Source organism: Pteropus medius, unplaced genomic scaffold, assembly GCF_902729225.1.
Source record: "Pteropus medius unplaced genomic scaffold, Ma_sr-lr_union100, whole genome shotgun sequence".
NCBI classification, from domain to species: domain Eukaryota; kingdom Metazoa; phylum Chordata; class Mammalia; order Chiroptera; family Pteropodidae; genus Pteropus; species Pteropus medius.
The window spans coordinates 4,059,240-4,083,104 of record NW_024353517.1 but is presented as its reverse complement, the minus strand read 5'-3'; the positions used below and the strand labels follow the sequence as shown (position 1 = coordinate 4,083,104).

The 23,865-nt window shown below is 40.8% G+C and overlaps 1 protein-coding gene across 10 annotated transcripts in view; it reads left to right on the top strand.

Moving 5' to 3' along the window:
• Positions 1-23,865, top strand: part of DGKG (diacylglycerol kinase gamma) — a 189,093-nt gene that overhangs the window by 31,232 nt on the left and 133,996 nt on the right. For all 10 annotated transcript variants that reach the window (XR_005650210.1, XM_039850497.1, XM_039850498.1 and 7 more), the window contains 2 exons: positions 4,280-4,594; positions 16,793-16,869. Coding sequence is in view for 9 of the 10 variants with exons in the window: in XM_039850497.1 (XP_039706431.1) it covers positions 4,528-4,594; positions 16,793-16,869 (144 nt within the window). In the remaining variant the exon portion in view is untranslated. The remainder of the gene's footprint in view (positions 1-4,279; positions 4,595-16,792; positions 16,870-23,865) is intronic.

Below are 23,865 nucleotides of genomic sequence, written 5' to 3'. Positions count from 1 at the left end.
AGCCAAGAGAGGCCTCTGAAGGGTTTCAGCAAGTAAGTGTTGGAGTCATATTTGGTTCTAAATGAGGAAGATCTCTATGAATAAATATGGAATGATTCATAGGATATGTGGGTAAGTTAAAAAGGTGTGTGAAAGACAATCCATAATGTGCTACCTTTTGTATAAAAAGACAGGGACAAAAAATATCCATGTTTCTGTTCACTGGTACAAAAATAAACACAGAAGGGATAAACTAGAAACTATAAGGAATGAGTAGGAACAAGATAGAGAGGAGGAGGATGGGAACAGAGTAAAGGGAACGGGGGAAAGAAATGCTCCTCTGAGTATTCCTTTTTATAAAGTTCTAACTTTTAGAACCATACTGAAAAAGAATCAATGGGAATGAAGAAAACACCCTAAAGCAAAATGCAAACAGAAATGAATAGGAGTGGGAAAGAACTAAGCTAAGTAACTTTTGAAAATAGTATTTTGAGGATATGCTGTTGGCCAAAGACAAAAGAATTGTAAACAAATATTCAACTCTATTTTGGTTGTCATCAGGATGTAGCGAGTAGTTCTGAAACAACTTTCTTTGTATTTTAGGATTGAGTAAATAAGTATATTGTAGATGATGGAAACAAAGTTTTTGGAGAAGGGAGCTTAAAAATATGGAACAAAGGGAAGGCTATAATTGATGCAGTAGTGTTAGAATGTATTTGGAGGTATGAGTACGAATCTAGGGTTTTTAACACAGATAGATCGATTAGATAGATAGATAGATAGATAGATAGATAGATAGATAGATAGATAGCCAGCCAGCCAGCCAGAGATGAGATATGTGTATACATGCATATATTTCCCAGCTCTCTGTCCCTGTTAGAGGCTAGAAGCAATGACACCCAAGTAGCAATGAGCACAACTGATGCTCAAAACCTGGTTTAAATTACTATTTTCCACTCCAGGAGAGAAGGAATCAGGGATTTGGGGAAATAAAGAACTGATTTCAGGACTAGGACTGAAACAATTAGCTGTACCAGAAAATAAAGATATGCCCAAACAATGATGGGGCTGTGCCTAAAGAACAAGGAGCCACTTTGAATGAGATTTCACTGACCAAATCTGGGACAATTCGAGAATCAAAACAAATAATAATAGTAATGGATTATAATACATTGAAAAAAATAAGACTCCATTAATATAAATAAATATATATTATATCTAAAGACAATATACATTTGTACTTATATAAAATTGTTATATTTATATATTTATGCTATATGTAGTGTAGCATATAGTACATGTATACATAGTACATGTATAGATACTATATACATGTAAAAGATATAATATATAAAGAACTAAAGAAACAAAGGGAATATAAAGAAATAAAGGAAAAAAGAAGACTTTTCCTTACAGTAGAATCCCAACTAATAAATGTGGAAGGAATGATAGAATTAAAAATTCACCATTATAATAATAATTAATGCTGGAAAGGATCATCAGAGGATGCTAAAACTAGTAGATGACAATTTGATGAGTAATTACAAAATTACAACAACCTGGGGCAGGATAAGATCAAGTTCAGAAATCTAGGGCACAACACAAAGACTTTGTACCCAGTTGCTGTCAGGTAGATGTTCAAATCACATTGCTGTGTTGTATTTGCAATAGGATGATAACAATAATTATTTACTGAGTGCCTACTGTGTGGTAGGCATTGTGCTGGGGACGGTGGGGTGGGCTTTTTTTGTATATATTAATTAACTTAATCCTAACACTAACTCAGTGAGATTTTTATCAGCATTCCCATTTTTAAGGTGAAAAATCAAGGTTCAAATGAAAACTTTGTCTAAAGTGAAACAGCTAATAAGAGGCAGAACCAGGATTCAGATCCCCTGCCTTCTGATTTCGAGTTCCGTGGTGTTCTGTCATTCAGTGTCTCTCTGGGTCCCCTTCTACCCAAAAGCATTGAGAAGTCCTTCTTTCTCCTCACCGTATCCACTGAAAACTTTGCCTTATTTTCCTCATCTAAAAACAGGGAAGATAATGCTTACTTTACATGGTTGTCATGAGGACTAAATTAGATAATATATATAAAGCACATGGCACAGTGTAAAGTAAGTGTCCAGAAGTAGTGGTGATACCAGTCGTAATGTCGACTTCCCTGGTATTATGGAAAATTGTTTTTAAAGTTCACCCCCTCACTTTCTGACTGAATTAACAATCAGAGGCCAGATCATAAAGAGCTTTGTGTATTGTGAAAAGAAGATTCTATCTTATCCTATAGGCAAAATAAACCACTGAAGAATTTTATTACCAAGAGAGATATGATCTCGTTGGCAATTTAGGGTGGACCAAGGGGAGGAGAGCAAAACCCCAGGCAAGGAGACCAGCAGGAGGCTGTTGTCAGAGACCAGAACAGAGAAGATGAGAGTCTGAGTTAATGAACCAGCTGGTGTGATGGCCAGGAGAGAACACACAGCGAACAGTTGCCCTCTGGGACTGGTGCCTGGGTTGGCAGGAGAGCAAGGGAGAAGTGCTCAGCCTGAGCCTCAGGCCTCTGGTCTGAACACTGGCTTCTCTCAGGGGACACCTAGAATGCAGAGGAGAGACCAGTTGGGGGCATGCGAAGGTGCTGATTTGGAGTGGTTTTGGACATACAGGGAAGTCACAGGGACAGTGGCATATTCAGATCTGGACTGAAGCAAGAGCTCAGGGCTGGAGCAGCATGCCTGGGAGTTAGGGAAGCTACAGAGGTTAGAGCCCTCGGGAAAGGGATGTAGAGTGAAGAGAGGGCTCGGGATGGGATTCTAGAAATACCAGTATTTAACAATGGCAAAAGAAGAGGTGGAAGGAGACTGAGGAGGAACACTCAGAAAGATAAAAGAATCCCAGGGGCATTGTTTTCTGCTATGGCAAAGGCTTCAGAGATAGCAAATGAAGTAAGGAAGGCCAACAAGGTGCCTTTTGGGTTTGACAACTAGGTCACTGAGAACCTTGGCAAGAGCATGTGCTGAGGGGCAGAATTCAGCTGGCCAGTAGATTCAGAAGAGAATTGTACTTTTAAAGGAGAGAAACTAGAACTTGGATGCTCCCAGGGATGCTCTCACTCCCTTGCCATGCATTCCCACTTACTGTTGGAGAGCTCTGCTTGGTAAAGGTCTTTCTTATAGAGCCTAAATCTCCCTGCAGCATCTTCCCACAGCTCTAGTTCAGCCTTCCACACCAACGAAGTCTATACACTCCTCCAAGAAATTGTCCAAATCTGCCTCCTTACCAGATCATCTCATCCAGCCCCTCCACCATTTCTCATATGCTCTAGGCTCCCAGACTTGCCCTGAAATCTGACTCTCCACCATGGATCCTGTTTTATTGAAACACTGGTCTTTATTTCTCCTCCCACTAAGCTGACTGCTTTCCTACACTTCTTTAACCTCAACCCAGAATAAGAAATACATTTTACATTATGATCAATACACACATGTATATATAACTGACAGGAGATGCACTCTTATTTTCAACCCCACTTCATTCCATTCCATCATATACTATTCTATTTCATGTTTTTTAAGTGCTGGTCTTGGTCCACCACATTAATTTTACAACTCACTAAACTGATTTAATGACTGACAGTATGAATGATGGAGCCACAGTGGTAGGAGGGGCTCAAAGGAAAAGATGCTAAGCATTTGTCCGAATCCATCCCTCTTTTCTCCCTCAGGATCCTCCACACTGGGACCCACAGGTCTGCCCTCTAATTGCTTTTTTATGATTCTGAGAGGAAAGAGAACTACTTTGGTCCTAGGATGTTAGCCAGCTTGAGGGGGTGGGGCTATTTGAATTTCCAGAGTGACTCCTCAGAGGAAAGTCAGCAGCTCTAATGGTAGAATTTAGAAACCAGTAGAGGAGAGAATGGCTCATCTTTCAAATCACCCCAGTAGGCTACTGCCCTTGTATTTACCGAGGCATCCAATAGCCCGAGGCATTTTGCTGCCTTGAGGATGCCCTTGGGTGGCCCTACTACCACCTATCATGGAAGACATTTAAAATTTCCCAGAGTTTAGGAGTATGGCCACCTAGCCATACAGGTCACCCATCCCCACCCATCAACACCTGCCTGGAATTGTGCTTGTCTGGTCTCTATGTCTCCTTCAGACTTCCCCGAGGAAACGTCCCTCCTTTGAGATTCATTGCCTCCTATAAATCTTCACCAAAGAAAATTTGAAGATTTTTTTTTTTTAATAAGAGGAGATGACTTATATGTTCTAACGCTCTCATTCGCAATGTCTTTTCTTCTCAGGAAGAGCGAGGATTTCTGAATTTACCTTAACTACACATAGAATGACGTTGCCTGAGGAAGAGCAGAGGTCTTCTCTGATCTGCTGAAGGGTTCCTGCTGCTGCCATAGACACCTGGGTCCTCGAGAAGTCTCCTAAGAGGCTTGTCCATCGCATACCTGCAATGAGCCAGGCCCTGTTCTTGGCCACAGCTTCACCCTGGTGAACAAACCTCCTCTCCTGGCCTCAAGCTCACAAACCCAGCTTAAAGATGAGTGAAGAACGCTGGGTCTCCCTCACTCCAGAAGAATTTGACCAACTCCAGAAATTTTCAGAGTGTGAGTAAATGGACTGACCCACCTGGGGTGGGCTTTCCTTTTGGTCGGGGAAAGCATGTCTGGAGAGCAAAGAAGTATAATCACTGCAAAGCCCCAGAAAATGAAGTCAGGTGTAACAAGATCACATTTCCTCATAAACACAGAATTTGTGTATTAAACATGAAAACACAAATATCTTTACACTCTGTAAATGATACATGCTCAGCATTGAAATTTGGAATATACGGGAAAAAATAAAGATTAGGTTAAAAATCACAGCTGAACTCTATGAACATTTTAGAAACTTTTCTCGTGTGCATATTGCTTTACATGGCTGAGTTCTGAATACACGTTTTTTTTCCCCTAAGCCTACATTTCCCACCTAACATAGTATCATACGTATTTTCTCAGGTCATTAAAACCTCTTTATAGCATAATTTTTGAAGGGCTGCAGGCCACATGGTTACAATGTTACTCAGTCATTTGCTCTAATACACTCTTGTGTTTGGACTAAATGCCTTTTTTCAGTAGGATTCTGATGCATGTCTGTTTCTTGACTTTGTTCTGGAAATGCCTGAGCTTTCAAGCGGGGCTCTCGGTTTCATTACTTGCACTCAGGAACAATTTCAGATCATCAAGACATAGTGGTGGCAATACCTACATTTAATGTGAGCACACAGCTGTGCCCCACAGGCCACTTCTAATATCAACTGGTGACAGAAATTTCCCCGAGCTGTGGTAGAACAACTGACCACTACACTCTGCACAACATAGTGACCGGCGTGATTATGCAGTGGCACTGACTTTTTAAAGAGCCTTTTGTTTTACAGAGCTCTCACCTGCACTGCTGGTAAATCACTAGACCTGTAGCATGTCAACCTGCCCTACAAAGCTTGTGCAGGTCGTCCTACAAATGCCCTTTTGGCAGCCTTTCCTCCTCCCATAAGGCAAGCAGCCCATGTCCACAGCAATGGTTTGGGAGACAGGAGATCAAACTCAGTGCCAGCTCTAGCTCTTGTTATCTGCGATTTGACAGATTTTAACCCCCGGGAGCCTCAGCATCCTCTTCTGCAAAATGAGAGGGTTGGACTAGATGATCTCTCCCTGTAGTTCTCAGCCCCAGACCTAATACCCCATGACATTGTATGCGCCCCAAGGTCAACGGGAGCCTTTGAAGGCTAGTGGTCAGTCTCTGTCCTCATACCCTGGAGCTGGTGGCCTCTTGTCTGACCTCAGTGGGTTTAGAGAAACTCTATAATGTATGGACAAGGAGCAAGGAATTGCCCTCCAGGGTAAATTCCATTTAATTCAACCTGCTCTGTAGGTCAGCAAAGTATCAGGCCCTGTCAGGGATAAAAAAAAAAAAGAAGAAGAAGAAGAAGAAGCGCAAAGAAAAGACTTACCCTTGAAAAAGCAGAATCTCGTTAGGGAGTCAGAAACGTGCTTGTGAGACCAGCAGAGAATGGTTTAAGGCAGCGGGCAAAACTGAGCTGGCTAAACCGAGTGTATAAAGGAGAAAGTAATTTAAAGCTGGGGGAAACTGATATGGGAAGGTGTATTGCTAGGCTTCTATGACAAAGTACCACAATCAGGGTAGCTTAGAACAACAGAAAGTTTCTCAGAGTTCTGGAAGCTAGGAGCCCAAAATCAAGGTGAGAGCAGGGTTAGTTCCTTCTGAAGCCTGTGAGAGAGGATCTTCTCCAGGCCTGTCCCCTTGGCTGTCTCTTCACATGGCGTTTTCCCTTTGTATGTGTCTCAGTGTCCAAATTTCTCTTTTTATGTGGACACAGTCAAATCGGATTGGACCCACCCTATACCAGCATGACCTCATCTTAACTAATTACATCTGCAACAACACTTGTTTCCAAATAAGGTCACATTCTGAGGTGCTGGGGGTTAGGACTCAAACATAAATTTGTGTGGGGGTGGGGATGCAGCAACCCTTAACTGAGTATTAAGCTAAGTGAACTCTATGAAGGAAAGAAGTCTTAAATGTGACTAGTAGATGTGGGGGGAGGGATAAAAATGATGGAAGCAAAGGTAGAGGGGCCCAGGGGAAGGGGGTATGTGTGGGGTAGTAAGGAGAACTTTGGGGCTAGATGGAGAGGAGCAAGAGCGTGGAAAGGAGGACAGGAGGGATGGTGATAGCAAGAGGTCTTGGGCCCTGCATGTCAAGGTGGGGCCTTTGGACTGAGGTGGCAAATTTTAGAGCCACGAATCCAGTAGCTGTGTGCAGGGTGGCCTGGATGAGGTATCTGCCAGGTCAGGAAGATCGGGCAGAATTTTTTGGATGAAATCTAGTCTGAACTGAGGAACAGAGCTAAGATGGTGAATGTGACGATGAACAAGTGCTAATTTGTGGGAAATTGCAGTGGAAGTATCATCAAAACTTATGGAACAAAAGAAAGCCAGCAAAGTTCCCTCAGAGCCTGGGAACCTGTGGAAAATGGTAACATTAGGATGTAGGGCTGATGAGGACAGTCTGGGAATGTTGATTTTGAGATGGTGATGACACATCCACTTAGACATTCGTATGTGCCAGGCTCCAAGGAACCATCAATGACTGAGAGACACAGCCCAGTGGAGAAAGACAGACAAGACTCAACATTATTCAGTATGACAGGTGCTAAGGAGTGGGGAGCATGGAGGAGGAGACCTAGCCCAGGTGTGGGAAGAGGCTTCCTCAGGCAGGTGCTATTTCCAGACTATAGAAACACTAGTAGGAGGGAAGAGCGGGGAGGACATTCCAGACAGAGAACATGCCTTGGGCAAGACAGGGAGGTGAGAAAGTCATCAAGGTAGCTTCCAAGAACTGCAAATAGTTCCCAGACTGGGAGCCTAGAGCTCAAGTGGTGGGCGGTGTGAGGGGAGTCAAGGGAAGAAGTGGAAAGGTAGTAGGACACCACCCTAGAGGGTGCTGCTTTCTGAGTGAGACATCCTGTGGGCTCCAGGAGGGTAAGTAATGGAGTGTGGGTGGGAATGAGTGGTTAGGCTACAGCTTTGATTTGGAGACAGCAGGAAAGGAAAAAAATGGGAATGAAGGCACTTCAGAGAGCAAGAATGTGAGGAGAGAAGTGAGAGGATGGAGAACGAGACTTAGTGCATGCCTACAACTGGGGGTCAGAAAAGAAAAGGAGTCAACTAGGAAACAAAGAGTACTGGGCCAAGGCAGCTAAGAGATAGAGGAGTCCAAAAGTGGCAAAGCCGTCCAAAGGGCAGGGGACGAGAGTATATTCTTACCAGAGTATGTGGTAGGAAGTGGCCTCCATTGTGGTTTGGGTCTTTATTTCAACCATCAGCTTTGTCCTCTGACCCTTCCTCATTTTGTCCATGTGCTAGAACTAGATGAGGTGCTCTGGCATCATTGTTCTGACAGGACAGGGGGAAAAAAGATACAGTTCTTGGAAAATGATTAATCCTCAGAAGAAACCCTGAAAAAGGCACTTGTACCAATTTTAGACACATTCTGGTATTCATTCAAATTGCATTGCCATAGCAACAGCTCTTCCATAACCACATATATAGGAGCTTTCCAGTAGCAGAATAACTGAAGTGTACAGCCTGAGAATTGATAACTTTCCCCAGAGGGGTTACCTGGTAAGAGAGGCCAAGAATTTCAAGACAAAGATCTCTAGGTGTGTTCTGTTTATATAGCATAAGCTCTATATCTTCTCTGGTGGCCTTCTGTTGTGGGAGAAGCCATGTTAAAAGTGCCCTTAGAGACATATATATTTATTTTATATGTATACATACATACATATACACATATCTGTGTATAATATTTATATAGTTGACAGTAAGCTTAATGCGAATTAGTAGTGTAAAATACTTCTCAAAAAAGATGTGAAATTAAGACATTTTCGTTACAAAATAACAAGTATACAATTTTTGAAAAACTGAAGATGAAATTTAAAGCTACCCATAATCCTATCTCCCAGCGATAACCGCTGCTAGGGAATTTGTGTATAATACAAATATTTATATATATAATATATATAATACATATATATTACATATATATATTAGGTTATTTGTATGCTGTTTTCTTTACTCTAATGATATGCTTGTTATCTATTGTTGCATCAAAACAACTTCAAAACTTGGTGGACTAAAGCAACTGTTTTGTTTTATGCCATGAATCTGTGGCTCAGCAATCTGGACAGGGCACAGCAGGTATGAACAGTCCCTGTTTTACAATGTTGGGGGTTTCAGGTGGAGTACCTCACATAATCCAGCATGATTTATTCACTCACATGCTGGTGCATCAATGGTCTTCCATGGGGCCTCTTTCTGCGAGCATTTTCTCATCTCCCAGGACCTTTCCGCATTGGCCTCTCTTTCCAGCAGAGTAGCCTGGACTTTTTACGTGTGGCTCGGGTCTCCAAGAGCATAAAAGTAGCAGTTGCCAGGCTTTTTTAACACCTGGGCTCAGAGGTTCAAGAACAGAACTTTCTCCACATTCCATTGGCCAAAGTGGTCACAGAACTGGCCCAGATTCAGTGGGGTGGAGGAACGGACTTCCCCTCTCATGGGGGAGTGACTCACACAAGAAGGGCAGATTGATGACAGCCATCTTTGGAGGCTAAGCTATCACATCGTATGTCATGTGTTCCGTATCATTTAGTACTTTTCAGAAGCATGGTTTTTTGTGGTTGCAGAGATTTCATTTGAATACATTATTTTATTTAACAAAACCGCTGATTGTGATCTTAGGATGTGTTAACAGACACAGTGTCTAGTAAGGCAAACTGATATCCACATTCTGTCCTACCCTGATCAGACCTTTGTAGAGAACTGAATTTATTTCTGGGCACCACAGTTTACAATGGATATGGATAAACCAGAACTTGTTTGAGAAGAGCCACCAGCATGGTAAGAGGCCTCACAGCCTGAAATGCTGAAAATACTATGCATATTTACTGGACAAAGGAAGACTCAGGGAAAGGTGAGGGAAAACTAGTTGTATTAAGATAGCTACAACGCTATTATGGGGAAGAGGTGTTAAGCTAATTTTAAATGTCTTCAAGAAGTAGCCCTAAGGCTAATGAGTGGAAATCAATGGAAGAAAGACTTTAGTTTAAAATAAGAAACACGTTGATTCCTAATAGTGAAACCTGCCCAAGAAGAAACAGAATTGACTTAAAAGCAACTGAGTTTACTTTCCCTAGAACTAACTGCCTGGGCAAATTGGGCTGAGATACTATAGGGGAGATTAGGGCATCAGATATCCAGTTATTAAATGACCTTCATTAAGCCTTCCAATACTCAGTTTCTACGTTCAAAGAAGTTTCTTTTCAACCTCAGGGGGCATGAGCATGTAGGGATTGCTCCTATTGACCCTCTCCCTAACAGTGTCAGAGACATAATTGGCTATTGTTCTTCTAATCCTGTTTTAAGGGGAGGAGATTTTTTCTAATTTTTTCCCCATTATTTCTCAAGAACAGAAACTATCACCTTATTCAGAAAAGGATGATAAAACATCAATTTTGACTTTTAATTCTTTAAGAAATTAAACCAAGCATTTCCTATGTCAGCTAGTGCTTGATTGATTTCCCAGATTCTTAAAGCTAAGAGAGATCTTAGCTATCATCAAATCCAATTCCTGTTCATTTTACAAATGAGAACACTGAATCCAGGAGAGCTCAGTGACTTTTGCCCAAAGAGACACAGAAGGTCAGTGGCAGAATAAGAATTAGAACCAAAGTTCTCAAGTCTAGGTCAGATTCGATTTGCTTCAATTCAGTTCCAACACATTAAACAAAAAATACCCATTGGAGCTCAACTCTCAACCATACATTGGTTAAAATATATTTTTTTTTATATTTTTAAATATATATATACATCAATTAAATTATAATAAAGAAAAATCTTAAATACATTTAAAGAGAATGAATCAGTAAATTGTGCTATTCAGAAATATATTTCATTAGAATTACATCAAGGCAAAGTTTCTGTCTTTAAGATGTATGTTATTTACAGCTCACAATTCAAACCTGTCAGTGTTAATATGGGTGTCAGAGGAAATGTTTAGGGCTGATTTGTAGAACAATGTAAGGCTCTAAGCAAGCTTCTTTGAAACCTTGCTATTTATGTTGGCCAATAGAGTGAAAGTTAAGTAAATGTTCGTTGAGTCCTGGGCCCATAAATGGTCATGTCCACTTGCTTCCATCTTGTAAGGGATAACCACCGTTATTTCTCACCCACATCTCGTTCAGCACAGTTGCCTCCTTTTCATTAGTGATGACTGGGACTCTGCCCACAAGCAGTCACAGAATCGGTGGATAGGGAGAGACTTCTGGGGAGCAATGGCTCTCAAATTTGAATGTGCACATGAATTTCCTGGATATTTTGTTTAAATGCATATTCTGAATCAGTAAGTAGGTCTGGGATAGTTCTGAGATTTTGAATTTCTAACAAGCTCCCAGATGATGCTGAAGCTGCTGGTCCAGGGATCACAATTTTAGTTGCAAGAAGGTACAGGTTGTCAGATCCACTCCTCCACTTTCATTTGGGATATGACTGATGAAGCCAAATTATCTGGAGAAAAAGTGGGAAATTTTGCTATTAATACAAATTTTACTTACACAAATAAGCCATACTGGTCATTCAGGTCATTTATGATGAATCAGAAAATCTGTTTTCTCTGATTCTTATATCAGTCAAAAATTCCTTCTGCTTCAATGTAAAGTCTTTTTCTCTTATTCTATATTAATATTGTGGCAGAGCTATCACTTCCACAGGTTTACACCAGTCATCAGCTTGGTGGGCTTCAGTGGTCCTCAGCCTTGGCTACATATTGGAAGTACCTGGGAGGCTTTGAACATTTTCGATGCCCTGCCCACACAACACACACCTCACTCTTGGACCATATGATCGTAATATGTGGGCATCAGACCCAGGCGATCGTACCATTTAAAGTTCCCAAGGTAATTCCAACATACAGCCAAGATTGACAACCTCTAATCTACCTTTTCTCTCTATGCCCCTAGGAATATAAGACAGGCATGACAAGCCCAATCCCTTTTTTAGCTTTTGTTTATTCCATAAATCTTTAATGAACATTGACTTTATGCTGGACAATGGGCTACATGCTAGTAATAAACAGTGAACAGGAAAGGAAGTGTAACTGGAAGAATGTATCAATGCTTATGAAGTTGGAACTTCCTACACATGCTCCACACATTCCGCTCTGGGGTCTGATTCCTCCTGGCTGAAGAGATGGGCTTTTGATGCAGTGCTCTTGGTCCTGGTATCTCTGTTCTGACATCATCCTCCATATTTCCAAGACCCTTGGAAAACCTCATTCTTGCTTTTGTGCATCTCACTGTGTTCTTTACTCTCTGCGGTACTTAGAAAACTTGTACAACCCAGTCTTCATCGAAAGAAGGAAATTCTAGATTTGGGATTATTTTCTCATGTACCAACTTTCCTTCCCCCTATCTCTGTGTCTTTCCTTCCATGGGTTGAGTTATTTATGGTCTTCTCAATCTATGGAATATGTTCCTCTACCTTCACCGTCATGTTTGTTTACTTATTTGTTTATTCGTTTGTCTGTTTTTTCTGTGTTGTGACAGACAAGCCTGATTAGTCAGCCACAGATATACAGGAATGTTGCTTAAGGGTGGGGTCAAAAGTGAGTTCCATGGGCCTACATAACTGATGTCACCTAGGATCTTATTTAAAATACAGAATCTCAAGCCCTGACATGGGCCTTTTGAATCAGAATCTGCATTCAAACCTGATGCCCAGGGGATTCTAAGTATGTTACAGCATGAGATGCTGTTAGGGAACTTTGAGGAATGGAGAGTTATCATGCACCTTAGAATTTCACTCTCTCATCTATGGGTTTTCAGATTCACTTTTGAAAATGTTGATTTACAGTCATTTCAAAGTCTAATGGTCTGACTAAGGCTCAAATACTCAGTGTTCTTAACTAGAAGATGGTCCATAAGTTTTGGGTTCTAGTTTAGACAGTACAGCCGATGTTCTGCTGTAAACACTGAGGCTCCCGATTTGTCTGCTTGTTCATACGGAGGGAATCCCTGTCATACACAAATATGGCAGCAAAGATGCCTGTGAGTGGGCCAAATTTTCTCCTTAAAAGGGCTTTGAATTTGCTCAAACACTAGGGACAAGTACTTGGTTAAGGTCTCAGAATTCAAAACACATAAAACACAAAGAGATAATTTTGGATTGAAACTTCCTTGGGTAGTTGTTACCACTATTGACCTTGATCATAGTTTTTACCCCTGATTTGGGGTGAAACTGGATGCTTATGATCCTACCAGTGTGGGCTAATGTGAAACATATCCTTACCTTGCCAAGCAGCTGAATAAGTTGACGTGTTGGGTGAAGTTCTTTAGTGCTGCCCACATCCACATAAACAACAAGGAATGTCTGCCAAGTGTGGTGATTTTAGATTTAGCAGGTTTATAAACTTTTTTTCCATTTGCATTAATTATTCAATATGTTCAGCTGCTTAAGACAGTGTTCATGTCTAACAATAAAATCCCATCATAAAACATCAGTTCTTAACCTTGACTGTACATTTGAATCCATAAGGTGCTTTAAATATACTAATTCCTGGGTTTCCCAAGAGAGCTGATTTAATTGGTCTGGGTAAGGCCTGGTTTCAGTGTGTTATAGGATTCCTCAGGTGATCCTAACATGCAGCCAGGTTTGAGAACCACTGTCATAGGGGAAGGTCCTTATCTTCTGATTTACTAGCGTTCATGTATCCAATGAATCTAACTGCTGTGTCACATTATTAGATATGGTAAAAATCAGTCCCCCACTCACTAGCTGTGTGTCCTTGAGTCATTTAAATTCCATAAACCTCAGTTTTCTTTAAAATAGGAATGATTATTACAGTAGAAGGTAGTTGTGGAGATTTAAATAAAATATATAAGGTGGCTAAGACAGTTCTTCGCATATAGTAAGCACTCAACAACATAGGAGTTGTTGCAAAGAATTGTGGACGTGGCCTTACTTTGTACATTTAGAAATGGAGCTCATTCTCTTCTGAGTCTGGTGGTGGTGTTATAGTACAGGCCTTGACAGGGAGTTCTCTCTACTGAGCTTGTGCTGTTGAGCCCACAGATGGTGCTTGAAATAAAATCAGAGAATGCTCTGAAGAATCCCCTCTTATTCTTAACTAGCATAAGACAAAACAGAATGGAGTGGTACCTACTTACTCCTCAGGGGAAGAGAAACACAACCCAGAAATCTATTGAGAAGAAAACTGTGATAAAATATCAAAGGATATCCAAGGAGAAACTGTAAATGAGTATTGTATTTGAGAATTAGATTGTTTTCCTCTTTTAAAAGGGAAAGATTTGGCTGCTAAGAGCTCATAAAAGCCCATAAAACAAATTGAAGTAAATGTAAGGTGAGGAACACATTTCCTGAGGATCTAGGAGCCAGCAATCTCTTGCATTTTTTTCTATTTAATTTTAAGCTAGTGATCAGAAATTTTAAAATAAATGTCTTCTCTATTTTTTCTTTTCAAAACCTGTTTACTTGACTGTGAACATATGATGAATATATGTGTGTATGATGAATATATACACTTGTATGTATGGAATTGTGTGTATCTATATCTTTTTATATATATACACACACACATATCTATATGTGTAAATGTATATATACATATATATGTATCTCTCTATGTATATATGTGTGTAGAGATAGCTATATACAGCTATATATCCCATACATTTGAATATAAAGCAGGATTATATCAATAACACTTAGAACCAAAGGACTTCTGCTAGGATGAACTGCAGAATCTCCAAAATGTGACATCAAAAGCATATAAATTCAAGTGAAATCATTCCCTGGGTTCTCATTCAAATGCTAGCTCTACACTACTCTTGCAGAAGCTACACCAGGGTGACCCATGCTCTAAATTTTGCATTTTCTCCCCAATTTTGTCACTCTGGCTGAGCCAAAAATCCTCCATAAAAATAGAGTCTAAATACATAGAGTTTTTCCTAAATAATTAAGCTGTTCATATAATAATTTGAATGTAATTTATGCATGATGTTAACTGATCTTGGCTTAATTCTCAACTCTCTTCCATTCTGTTGCTAGAGTGGCCTTTAGAAAACAGAGATGTGGTTATGTTGCCCTACTACTCAAAAACTTTTAACAATTTCAAATCAATGTCCTTAACTTGGCATTTAAGACCCCCACAAACCTGGCCCCAAACTACTCTCTGGTTCTAACTTTTCCTAAATGTCCTGTGGCACCCATCTCTACAACTTTGTTTACCCTGTCCCTTCTAAAAATATCCTCTCCACTTCATGTCTTCCTTTCAAAACTTTACCCTCTCTTTATACCCCAGCTCAAATGGTACCTACTTATAAGACATCCCTGGTCTCCACCCCAACACTTTTATCATCCTAATTTTACTGCTTCCCTTTTCTGGGCTTCCTAGAGCTTAATATCATTGCTACAGCATTAATTACATTGTCCCTTGTGTTAGCAGGTGTTTAGGAAGTAATAGGGAATAGTGTTTAAGGGAAAATAATATAGACTTTTGAGCCAGACTAAACCTGAGTTAAAACCCTGACTCTGGGGCAAGTCACTTAATTTTTTCTAAATTTCAGCTTCTTCACCTGAAAACTGATAAAAAATAATAATAGTAATAAAAAAATATTACCAAATTTGCATAGATTGGTAGGGGAGATTATTCAGTAAAGATCTTCAATAAGGGAAAGCTATTATTACCACAATGATTAAGATCATCTCCCCGACTAGTTCATCAACAGTACCTTACAGCATCTTATTCTTCATAGTGTTTTCTGAATTGAATGGAAGCAGTCCAAATTGATGGCATCTGCTGCCTGGATCTCACTGAGCTATTAGTTTTTCAACATCTGTTTTGAATTTCATAAAGAAATGTCCATTTTTAGGCAAAAGCAGTACTTCCCTGTGGCATTTCAATATGTCTCAATCTTGAAATGATTATAACTTGTCCTTGATTGTATCCAAGTCAGCAGTACCATGGAGAACAGCCCAGTCCATGAACACATCTACTTTACATAAGCCTAAGAGAACATAGCCCTTTGTACAAAGAACCCGAACACCAAAGAACACTATGTCAGCTCTTAATGACATCGCCCTTTGCTCAGGTGTCTAAATAGTGGCAATAATTGATATTGAAAAGCTCTTAATTATTCCCAATACTGCAAGATAAGGAGAGCACAGAAAGCCTGATTTTCTTTGATGTCTAGAGTTTTGCTGCTACCCAGGATGCACTCATGAGGTAGTTCTGTGAGAATTATTGACTCTTTGTTCTTGACTCCCAGTTCCCTTATAAAACTGCCCCCCGCAAAAGAATCCATTTTCTCCAGTAGTTTCTGAATTACTTCCTATGGAAAGCAGAATTTTCTAAACTACCATGCTGCATGAATCCACTGAGTCTCTGTTTCAGCACCAAGGACAGAGTCACACTGAGTTTAATGCCCGCCCATCCTATTAAAACTAACAAAATTTTAAATGTTTGAAAATTTCTGCTCAGACGTTTTTGGTATGATATACAAAGACTCACTAGCCAGTTTCAGTTCTCAGTGTAGAACTGAGGCAGGAGATGAGCAAGATAGACAAGTTAATAATAATTATAACACTGTATGACAAGTGCTATTACAGAATTATGTAAAAGTCACCTGAACAGGGCAGGGAGGGTGGGGGAGGATGATTGACTGGTGTAAGACGGATTTACAAAAGAATTGATATTTGAGCTGGGTACTGAGAATTGAGTGAAGTTTGCAATTCATAGAAGAGAGTCTGTGAAAGAGTATACAGTGTACTCAGGGATTTCTGGAAATATGGTTTGATATGGCTGAAAAGTGGGAATGAATGGGAGGTTAAGGTAAGAGATAAGGAATAGGCAAGATCAGATCATCAAGTACTTATATACCTAGGTAAGGAGGTTAGGCTTTAACCTTGGAAAACTGAAAACCAGTGAAGGATTTTGAGCAGGGACATGATCTGATTAGATTTTTGTTTTAGATAGTTCATACAGCAGGAAAGACAATATACTGAAAAAAAGAAACAAGAAGGAAGAAAGGTAGATAAGGGTGACATTTCTCCATATGGTCCTGGGAATGAGGGGCTGAACCATCATGACCAAAGTTAGGCAGAGAGAATTTACTTGGTCTACCTCCCATTAGCTGTTCGCCAGTGTTTCACATGTGCATTATGTCTCTCCAGATTCTTCCAAGAAGATAAAGGATGTCTTGGCTGAATTTAATGAGAGTGGGAGCCTCAAACAATATGACTCACATGAGGTAAGAACATTTCCATTTCAAGCCTTAAAAAAAAACCCATATTCCAACCTTTTCATAATTTGTTCCCCTCTTAGAAGTTTAAGCTCACTTTGAAAAACTTGCTTCTTAACTCTTGTCTCAAGTGAGCCATTAGTGCTACATGGAATTATGTTTCCCAAGTCCATTCACCCTCTCGCTGTCCTAGAAGACTACATTATACCTTCTTCTCTCTCCTCAAATCTCTCACTCCTCCTCCGCTCCTCATTCTCAGTTAACCACTTTGTTTTCTACTTCACTGAGAAAACAGGAACAATCAGAAGAGATTTTCCACGTGATCCTCACTTACCTACATATCTTTTCTCCTGTAACTAGGGATGAACTCTCCACGCTCCAACCCCTCCACTCATGGAGGCATTGCTTCAACAATATTTCCCTTTCTTTATTTTTTTTTCTATCTATCATCTATCTATCCATCTGTCTATCTCTGTCTCCACATCAGCTTTTAATGAGAGTGGGAGCCTCAAACGATATGACTCACATGAGGTAAGAACATTTCCATTTCAAGCCTTAAAAAAAAAACCAAATTCCAACCTTTTCATAATTTGTTCCCCTCTTAGAAGTTTAAGCTCACTTTGAAAAACTTGCTTCTTAACTCACCTATATATTAGATTTTTCTCATCAACATATAAACATTTCTCTTACATTAAAAAATGTTCTGACTCTACTTCTCCCTCCAGCTACCACCTCATTTCTCTCCTGTCCTTTATAACAAAGCTGTGCAAAAAAATTTGTCTTTACTCATTGCCTGCAATTTCTCTTCCTCCTACTTTCTTGAAAGCCCTGTAATCGGCATTTAGCCCTTACTCTTCCACTGAAACCACTAGTCGACATAGTCAAGGACCTCCATGTGGCTAAACTCAATAGCCATTTTACACAACCACATTGAACACTGTTGGCCAAATCTTCCTCCACTTTCTTCACTTAGTTTTCAGGACACTACACTCTCCTGGTTTTCTTCTTACCCCTATCCTTGACATTTCTGCTTAAACATTTCCAATAAACATCTCAAACTTAACATGCACTAACTGAGCTCTTGTCTTCCCCTATGAACCTGTTTTTCCAACAGTCTTCCCCATTTCAGTAAGTGAGAACTCCATTTTTTAAGTTATTCAGCCTAAAACTATGGGCTCATCATTGACTTTTCTTTTTTTCTCACATCCCACATCCTATTCATCAGCAAACCCTTTCACTTCTACCTTTAAAATTATATCCAAAATCTAACCACATCTTACCACTTGCACTGCTACCACCCTGACCTGAGTCATCACCAAACTGCCCAGATTATTGCAGTAGTCTCCTAACTGGGCTCCCTGTTTCTGATCTTGACCTTTAAAGTCTATTCCTCACACACATCCTGAGCAATCTGATAAAACTTAGATCACACCACTGCTCTGCTCAACAATCTCTCATGGTTTCCCCCACCCCCTACTCAGAGTCAAAGTCAAGGTCATTACAATCTGCACCTCCCTCAACCCTCTGACCTCATCTTTTGATATTCTGCTTCTCATTCTTTTCCACACATTCCCCTCCTGATGCTGTCAAACAAGCCAGGTTGCTCTTACCTCCAGTACCTTTGTATTTGCCATTTGCTTTGTCTCTTCCTGGAATGTTCCTTCTCCAAATATCCATTGTTCATTCCCTCACCTCCTTCAAGTGTTTGCTCAAATCACCTGCTCAGTGAATATTACCTTCTCTATCTAAAATTTTAAACTCTTTTTCTAGACCTTCCCTATCTCCTTACTCTGCCTTATTTCCTTCTTAGAACTTCTCACCATCTGTCATACTATATAACTTAGTTATTTGTCTATCTCTCCCACTAGAATATTTTTGTTCACTGCTGTATCTCAAGGGCCCAGAAAAGTATCTGGCACAGAGCAGACGCTCAACAAATATTTGTTGAATAAATAAATGAAGGCAAGACCTCCTCCACTTTCAAATTCAACTAATTTAACATTTCTTAAACATAGTGGGCACTGTAGAAGATATAAAGATGAGGAAGCACAGTTCCTGCCCTTTGGAGCTTACTTCCTACTGACAAGTCAAGTTTAAGAGCCATGACCCTGGACTCACATGGTTTTAAGTTAGACCCCTACCTCTGCTGCCAACCAGCAATATTTCCTTGAATAGCATTTTACTTTCCTGAGCCTTGATTTTTTTATCTGTGACCTGAAAATAACAACAAAAACAAAAGACGATGGACTAAATGAGATAATTTTTGCAAATTGTCTAATACTTCACAAGACACTTAAAAAACGGTACCCATTATTATTCTCCTTCTGTCCTAGTTCCCCAGAAGTTTCAAACTGAACTCCTCTTCCCTGGTCCTGGGTCCTTTTATGAGAGCTAATTGTAGACAAACTTGAAGAGAGGCTGGCCACATATTTCTTTATATTATCCTTTCAACAAACCTTGAGTCAACTTCTGCTCCACTGGACACTGAGAATGAGTCAACAGAACCCATGCCCTCTAGGTACACTTGGGAGGGGCTTTTCGTAAAATGCACCAATCACCAGAAGGAAGCTGGAGGAAGGTTGCTGGAACAGAAGCAATGCAGGGAAATACACCACGTCAAAGAACATTCCTGAGGAGAAGCCATGCAGTGAAGATGGCAGAACCAGCAAAAAAAAAAACCCTGCCCCCCAAGCCCACTGACTCAATAACAAAGGGAACAAAAAATAACCTGGCCAAGGACGCCAATCAGCCTGTCTGCCCTGAGGCCGACAAGTGGGAGGGGAACAATTTGGTCAGGGCCACCCAGGGTGTGAAGGCCACAGGAGCTTTTAGAAACTGGGAGCAGCTTGTCTGTTTTGAGCATGCTGCCGCCCCCACCTCCATCAGGCTGGCCTCCACTCTTTGTATGCCTAGCACTGCTGTGTCCCAGGGGAGCTCTGTCACTCTGATTTTATTCTCTCTCACAGTGTGTCTGGCTTCTAGTAGGTGTAACATCCCTGCATGAGGTTGGCAAAACAACAAGGGTTTAATTTCTCTCCAGCTTGATGGCTTACTGCTGCTAAAATGTCTCAGTGAGAAACAAGTTAGCTGTGTGAAGGACAAGGAAAACGAGGCCGGGAATAAAAGTTTGCAGAGTGGCAGGGCTGCATTTGGCCGTGACAAGCATCTCTTGCCCATCAGCACTGTGTGATTCTCTGAAGCGAACATAGCTCAAGATAGCCAGGAGGTGGACAAGAACAGTGGAACGGATGGGGCAGGGTGGCTTGGTGGCACCGTGATCTTAGACTCAGACACACCTAAGCACAAATCCCAGCTCTGCCACTTGCTTTATGACTTTGAGCAAGTTATTTATGTTCTCAGAATGTTTTCATCCACAAAATGGCAGTACGATCCCACCTCTCACTGTTGTATTGAGACTTAAAAAAGATCACATATGCAAAGTGCCCAATGCATGGTAAACTCTCCGTCTAGCTCTCCTCCCTTCTTGAACTGTGTAAGATTTAACACACTTTCTTTACACAGGTTGCTGCAACAGCAATTGCCCAGTTAATTTTTGCATGAAAGTTGCAGTTTCTGGGGGGAAAAAAACAGGCCTGAACAATGGCGATGGCTGCAGTGTTACTACTCCAGGGCTCAGAGAATTGCCAGCGTTCCTCAGAGTTGTTGGTTAACTGGATTTTGTTTGGGCACAGTATCCAGCCACCCCTACTCTGAGCCTGGCCTGTGTTCACAAAGGACTTACTCTCTCGTAACCTAGATATCACTTTGAGAGTGGCACACAGTCACATTTCTTGGCCTACTGAAATTAGGGTGTTTAGAGGGAGTGGCAGGGAACAAGATGTCAGCATTGGGACCTGTGACAGATACAGAAGCAGGAGCACTGGACTTGGAGTCAGCATATCCAGCTTCTTGTTTCACTCTGACACTAGCTGGCAGGGGCAAAGCATTGAACTTCTCGAGCCTCCGTGACAGGAGGAGATATGAGCATTTCTAATGTAAATGCTCTGCATTTCTAGGCTTATTCAATGCCATCCTGTTCCCCAGGATAGGGACATAAATGATCAGACACATGTTCAATTGCCATTGTTTTCTAAGCCCTCAAAACACTTGATCAGTTCTTTTCCCAGGGTACTCACCACTGCTGACCCTGTTTTAGAATTATTTTCAATGCCTTTACCATACATATCTCACAGAGCCCTTTAAAGGTACGAACCCATGCTTAATTCACTGGTGTGTTCCCCAGGAGTGCCCAGCACTGTCTTCTACCTAAGAGATTCAGTACATACATATTGACTGAACAGACCCCACAATAATTGATGACTGCCAACTGTACCAGTTAGAAACCCAACATCCATTAAAATACCTACCAGGAAACACTGTACTAAGTAGTGTGGGGATAGAAAGATGAAATAAGACATTTCACTACCTTCTAGGAGCTCTAGATCTAGTGGAGGAACCAAGGTATGTCACAACTACATATTAATAGAGGGTAGCAGATATGAGTGTCCCAAAACAAGAACCAAGTTGGAAAAGTATAGCAATGCAGGCACAGGAGATCATAGCAGACTTCCTGGAGTCGGTGGTATCTGGGTTGGACCTTAAAGGATAGCTAGAATTTTAATAGGTAGAGAAGGAAACGTTCATGTAAAGTACATGGAGGGTTGGCCAGGAAAGAACACAGAGATCAGTGTAGACAGAGTGGAGGTACACATAGGGACTAATAGGAGAAAAGATCAAAATGGTTTCAGAACTTGAGGTAGCTACAAATCTAGGTTAGAGTAGTATTATGGGAGGGCTGCAAATCCCAAAGAAGTGCACAGGGTGACCCCTTATACTGTGGAAACACTACAGATTAGACATTTTGTTTACATTGATTTTTATCTCATCTAATTTCTATTTTCTAATTTCTTTTGTGTGTGTTTTATAATGTGTAAGAGTACTGTAGTACACACATATAATTTATAAGTAAGACAAACAGAATGCATGCTCAAAAATGTTATGGAAGGGTGCGTGATTTTTAAAAATTGGAGACAACTGATCTCAACTGGACAATTAGGAACCATGGAAATTTTTGAGTAGGGAAGCAATCTGATCAGACTTGTGCTTCGAGAAGATCAACCTGGCAAGGAAGGATAAGATGAGAAGACCGACAGATGGAGGTAGAGGCAAGGAAGCCTTCGAGCGATGTCGCCGTGGTGCAGATAGGATGCATGAAACAGAAGTCCGAAACCAGGATCATTAGGGCCTTCAACAGCCCCCTTCTCAGGTGGTGGCAGGTGCAAAATGGGCACAAATAGACTGGATGTGACAGATGTTGCAAAAGAACAGTGGACAAAAGGCAGGGATAAGAACTAGTCTCAGACTATGAGAATTTAAAACTGAGCCCGGAATGTTGGGAGAATAATGGTGTTATTGATATTAACAAAAACTTCCGGGTCAGGAAGAAGAGCTGATTTAGAGGAGAACCAAGTAGAAGTTTAGAACTTGAGGCCATCTAGTCCAGCACTCACAATTTATGAAAGAAGAAACTTGAGGTTCAGGAAAGGGAAAAATGCGGTAGAGCTGAGACCAGTCATGAGATCCCCCGAATCTCACACTGATTTTGTTTGATGATCTTTTGGCTTTGGTTTTTTAAGAGCATTACATGAGACTTTGTTTAACTGAAATTTCTTTTTATTTAATCATTTGGTACAAGTCTGATTTCCAGAAATATTTTATGCTGATAGTTTTCAATTTGATGCTAAGCAAATTAACATGGCCATTTTGAATCTCAAAACTATATTGTAAAACAATATTTGTCCATTAAAAGAGTGCAAAGGAAAAAAATAACGCGAAAAGAGCCTTTTAAAATAAACAACGGTGCCTCAGCAAATATTCAATCAAATCAAAGTAGAGAACTAAGAGAAGCAAAACAGCACCACACCATGAGAGATTTTCTCAAGAAGAAAAGAGGATGGAATGCTGCAGAGACCCAAAGATGAGAAAGTCTAAAAAGAGACACTCGAATCTGCAAACTTCAAGAGAGCAGATTCAGAGAGGATGGGCCAGAATCGGAACTGAGTGTCTGTCTCTTTCTGTTTCATACTCTTTCTGTCCTGTCTCCACAGCCTCATCAGTGCAGAATGTCCCTTCCTCACACATCCTCCTCCTTTTTCCCAGCACGCGAGAGCAAACTCTTTTCCTTCTACTTTGCAACCACCTCAGTGGTCTATTTGGAGAAACTCGAAGGAGATAGGAAGAAGGCTAGCAGCTGGACTAGCCAGTGATTAAATTTCTTTGGAATAGGTACCTTGAACGTGCTCTCAGGTAGAGAAGCAGATGCTGGGGGATGCCATCGGAGGCAGGGAGGGTGCAATCAAGGATAATAGTGGATGGAAAGTAGAAGGAAATGATTTTGCTGTTGTGTGCTGAGAAAAAGGAGGAGGATGTGTGAAGAAGGGATATTCCTCATTGACGAGGCTGTGGAGACAGGACAGAAAGAGTATGAAATAGAAAAACACAGAAACTCGGGGACAGAAAAGACAGAGAGAGAAAGAGAGATTGGTAACTGTCACAAGAAATGTGAGTCCATCATTAGCTAAGAGATCCCTTAATCTGCCAAGAACCTGCATTATCTTCTGTCTAGCCAAATCAGGCTTCCTCCACTCTGAAAAAGAGATGTATAGAACAGCCTGGCCTCAGGTTAAGTAGAAACTGCCTTGTGAGCTCCCAATGGTAATGCGAGGGCACCACTTGTGTTTAGGGCCAAGACTTTGTATCTCAAACCTGATGGTTACACGTGCAAGCCAGATCCTGGTCCTGGAAAGTCTCCCAGAGCTTCCAGAAGAGACAAGGGGTTGAATGCTATCAACATTTTAGAGAGAGAGAGAGCCAAGTAGGCTCCTAACAAGGGATTTTGTTCTCATGGCTGTTATTATTCACAAAAGCCTGCACAGCAGATCTTGGAGTAATGCTTCCTCAAATGATTTCCAGGAGCATCTGCCGATTTGATGAAGAATCTGATGC